Source organism: Cucurbita maxima, unplaced genomic scaffold, assembly GCF_002738345.1.
Source record: "Cucurbita maxima cultivar Rimu unplaced genomic scaffold, Cmax_1.0 Cma_Scf00006, whole genome shotgun sequence".
Taxonomy (NCBI): domain Eukaryota; kingdom Viridiplantae; phylum Streptophyta; class Magnoliopsida; order Cucurbitales; family Cucurbitaceae; genus Cucurbita; species Cucurbita maxima.
The window spans coordinates 1,107,337-1,111,448 of NW_019272022.1; the positions used below are offsets into that span (position 1 = coordinate 1,107,337).

Sequence of the window (4,112 nt, forward strand, 5' to 3'; positions counted from 1 at the left end):
AAAAAAAAAAAAAAAAAAAAAAAAAAAAGAAGAATAAAAGGAGGAGGATTGAAGAAGACGACGAACTTCATTATCTGCAAATTTCTCCATTTCTATTCCTTTTCTCTGTCTCTAAATTCTAAACCAATCGCCCACCACTCCATTTCTACCCTTTTTCTTCCTCCGCCACGTGTTCCCAGCTCATATTCTTCATTTTCCCCCATTTCCATTTCCATCTCCATCTCCGTTTCCGTTTCTTATTTAACCAATATACATATTGTTGCTTTATCGCAACCCTCGAAATCAGCACCCCTTTTTCAAAAATCCCATCTTCTTCTTTTTCTTCTGATTCTGCAAGAGAAGAGGGGTTTTCAGCGCCATGGATCACGCGGCGGATGCTCAGAGAACGGACTTGATGACCATCACTCGATTTGTGTTGAATGAGCAATCCAAGTACCCGGAATCCCGAGGGGATTTCACCATTTTGCTTAGTCATATCGTTCTCGGCTGCAAGTTCGTCTGCTCGGCTGTTAACAAGGTTCTTCTTCTCTTTTCTTCTGTTTTAGGTTTTCTGTGATTCATTGGTTTCAATTGTTTTCTCTTTCGCGATTGCGTATTCATTCTTGTGTAATATTGGAAGAATTCAATTCTGTCAGTTTAGAGACCTTACGAACTGTTCGATAATCATGAATTATATCGATGATCATTTCCTGTTTGGGGGTTGCCGGAGTTTGATTCCAAATGAATCAAAGCAGAAACGTGGGTATTTTAAGGGAGGATCTGCAGAATTTGTGGCCCGAAATAATACAAGTCTTATCAGATCAATACTCTTGCATTGACGATCTTTTCTTTTTTGAAAGAATATTATATTCCAAATGCTGGGTTGAATCAAACTCATTATTCAAGAGACACTGATCACTTTGAGTGTTTTGTACTTGTACTTATATTTCAATTTCGTAGTTTGAAATATATGAGAAAATTTCTAGCACTCTATATATTATATTGAGCGATAGAACAATTTGATTTTGATTTTGATTTTGATTTTGATTGTTGTTATCATGTTAAGCTCTAAGCTGTGATGACTTCTTTTTTTTCTTCTTTATATTTGTTCTTACCTCCTTCCCTTGTTTTTAGTGGCTAAAATATTTAAGAATACTGTGGGGCCTATAAAATAAAATTGTATATCTTGAAATATGTGTCACATTGGGAAATGAACGAGTACTATCATAATACTGTAGTTAATTTATATATATATATCTATATATCTACATATATTGAGGTGGAAAAAGAAAAAAACAAAGAAAGAAAGAAAGAAAGAAAGAAGAGAAGCTGGGGATGGTTGGAGCTGAGGAGGAGAGAGAGAAATAAAAAGATAAGGTCCAAGTTTCTTATTATTTTTATTACAATATGACATTTTTGGTTGAAATTTAATATTTGACCAGTTGAAAGTCAAAATTATGTATTGGTTTCGTGGTAGGTCATCCTTCCAAATAGGTGGCCATGGGATTTTAGGATGATGCCTACAGCTCACAATCAAAATTCCCAAAAGGCCCTTTTGTCTGAAATTTCAAACGTTTCTGTGTTTGCTTATGTGCCATACACAATGCAATATTCAGTTCATTAACCCAGAAATTCTCCTTTTGCAGGCAGGTTTAGCTAAACTTATTGGACTTGCTGGTGAGACCAATGTTCAGGTAAGATCACATTACTAGAACTCCTTCTGTCTCTGTGTTAGTTCACATTTTCTTAATTTTGCCTTACATTATTTGTTCTGTTTCTTTGAAAACAGGGCGAAGAGCAAAAGAAACTGGATGTGCTCTCAAATGAAGTTTTCATCAAGGCTTTGGTCAGCAGTGGCAGAACTGTAAGCTGCAATCTATAATTATACAAATAGTAGGGCTTGTTTCTGGTGATTTTCTCTAACAGCTGACATTTGGTGGCAGTGTATCCTTGTTTCTGAAGAAGATGAAGAGCCAACTTATGTCGAGCCATCTCGGCGTGGAAGGTTTGCTTTCCATTCTTGATGAATACTTTCTACTGCTTACTATGTTTGTCAGTATCGACCTTTTTATATTTTATTTAATTTTGTTGTTATTTCTTTTTCCTTATCAATGGCAAAGGTATTCTGTTGTGTTTGATCCGCTTGATGGATCCTCCAACATTGACTGCGGGGTTTCAATTGGAACGGTAACATTCATCATTAGTAATGAACTTCCTACCTTTTGTGCAGTTGTTTCAGATATTATTGTGTTAATTTCTTTATCATTAGTCGAGTATTTGATCATTTGAATAACTATGTTTTGTGTAGATCTTCGGAATCTATCACTTGAACGATAGCCACGAACCTAACCTGGAAGACGTCCTTCAACCAGGAAAGAATATGGTTGCAGCAGGCTATTGCTTGTATGGCAGCTCTTGCACAGTATGTACAATCTCAGTCTATTGTATTCATTGTTTATTTCAGTTTTTGTACATATTGTTGTAATCAATAAATTTTGGAGCTGGTCATTCTAAAACCATGGTAACCCAAGTCTTAAATTGATTGAATGCTAATATTAACATTTAATCCTTTTGTTTTCCAGCTCGTTTTAAGTACTGGAACTGGTGTTAATGGATTCACTCTTGACCCTTCTCTTGGGGAGTTCATTTTAACCCACCCAGACCTTAAGGTGAAGTATTTCTTGCTTATGTTTTTGTGTTTCTTCTTCTCCTCTCTTTGTTTGGCATTCTTTGATGGCGAAATCTTAGTATTGCACCTCGTATTTAATGCTATCATATTTTGCTTCTTTTGATTGTCTTGTATTTGATTCATTTCTTCTGTAACCATCTGCAGGTTCCAAAGAAAGGAAAGATATATTCAGTGAATGAAGGAAATGCTAAGAACTGGGATGGTCCGACTGCAAAGTACATCGAGTTGATTTGAATTGTGTTTGAAAATGGTATATATAAGTTGTATGAGAACTCCTAACTCGTTTTGTTGTTTAGGTATGTAGAGAATTGCAAGTTTCCTACAGATGGATCACCCCCAAAGTCTCTAAGATACGTTGGAAGGTACCTACGCATTTGTTAAAAGTTTTGAATCATTTCTTCCGGTCATCAAATTGTTTATTTGGTCTTTGGTGCACATATGAAACTCAGTTCTGATGGTAAAAAATGGTTTGATTAACAGCATGGTTGCTGATGTGCATCGTACATTGCTTTATGGTGGTATCTTTTTGTACCCCGGTGACAAGAAGAGCCCCAACGGAAAATTGCGGTATGTGGCGAAATTCTACATATGCTCTCCAATTCGACTCGAACTATTTCTTACTGTATGATGACATTATGTATGGGGTATCCTTGTTTTTTTTGGCATTAGTGTGTTGTATGAAGTTTTTCCAATGGCGTTCTTGATGGAGGAAGCAGGAGGTCAAGCATTCACTGGCAAAATAAGGGTACAGTGTACCCGGCATAAACCTTGAGGAATTCTTGTTTGAAAAAAAATAATGTAGTTTTGATCTTGATTTTGCAGGCACTTGAGTTAGTTCCAAAGACGATACATGAGAGATCTCCCATATTTCTTGGTAGCTATGATGATGTTGAAGAGATCAAAGCTCTTTATGCTGCTGCTGCTGCTGAGAATAAATGAATGAATGAGTTCAAAGTTTCCTTCTGATGTTTCATTTGTGGCCATAGGATTCTAATGTCCTATTGATTATTATTCTTCTTACTTCTATAATGTTAATCAATGCATAAAATGTGGCCATCACAATCCTTACTTCTGCTCACTCTCATTATCTGCAAATCTCCCTTCACCGTCTCTATAAGGCGAAAGTATAGGAATGTGACCGTCGTATAACAAAAGCGGTACGTCATTTATTCTTAATCAACTATATTTTTAAAACCAAAACGTATTTATTTTGAATGAAAAGTAATTGAAGTTATGTTGAGAATGGTATTAAGTAAGAACAATATTACATAATTTTCAAACTTCATGAAAACAAATTGCACTAATGTCAAACCTTAACCACAATTTTTTCTTTTGTAAAATCAAAATATATTTACATAATCTTTGATGTTTAAATTGATAAATTAAGAAAGAAAAAAACATAATTGGGTTGGATTATAAAATCAACCCCCCCCCCCCCCCCCCC

At 35.5% G+C, this 4,112-nt stretch overlaps 1 protein-coding gene across 1 annotated transcript; it reads left to right on the plus strand.

Annotated features, from left to right (window-relative positions):
- The first annotated feature begins 76 nt into the window (after window positions 1–76).
- LOC111480624 (fructose-1,6-bisphosphatase, cytosolic) lies at window positions 77–3,738 on the plus strand. Its single transcript, XM_023125766.1, has 12 exons — window positions 77–517; window positions 1,626–1,673; window positions 1,769–1,843; window positions 1,923–1,984; window positions 2,100–2,166; window positions 2,288–2,401; window positions 2,562–2,648; window positions 2,813–2,883; window positions 2,965–3,030; window positions 3,149–3,235; window positions 3,338–3,413; window positions 3,491–3,738. Exons 1-12 carry the CDS (start codon window positions 359–361, stop codon window positions 3,605–3,607), a joined length of 1,029 nt encoding a protein of 342 aa, XP_022981534.1. The 5' UTR covers window positions 77–358; the 3' UTR covers window positions 3,608–3,738.
- The last annotated feature ends 374 nt before the right edge of the window (window positions 3,739–4,112 follow it).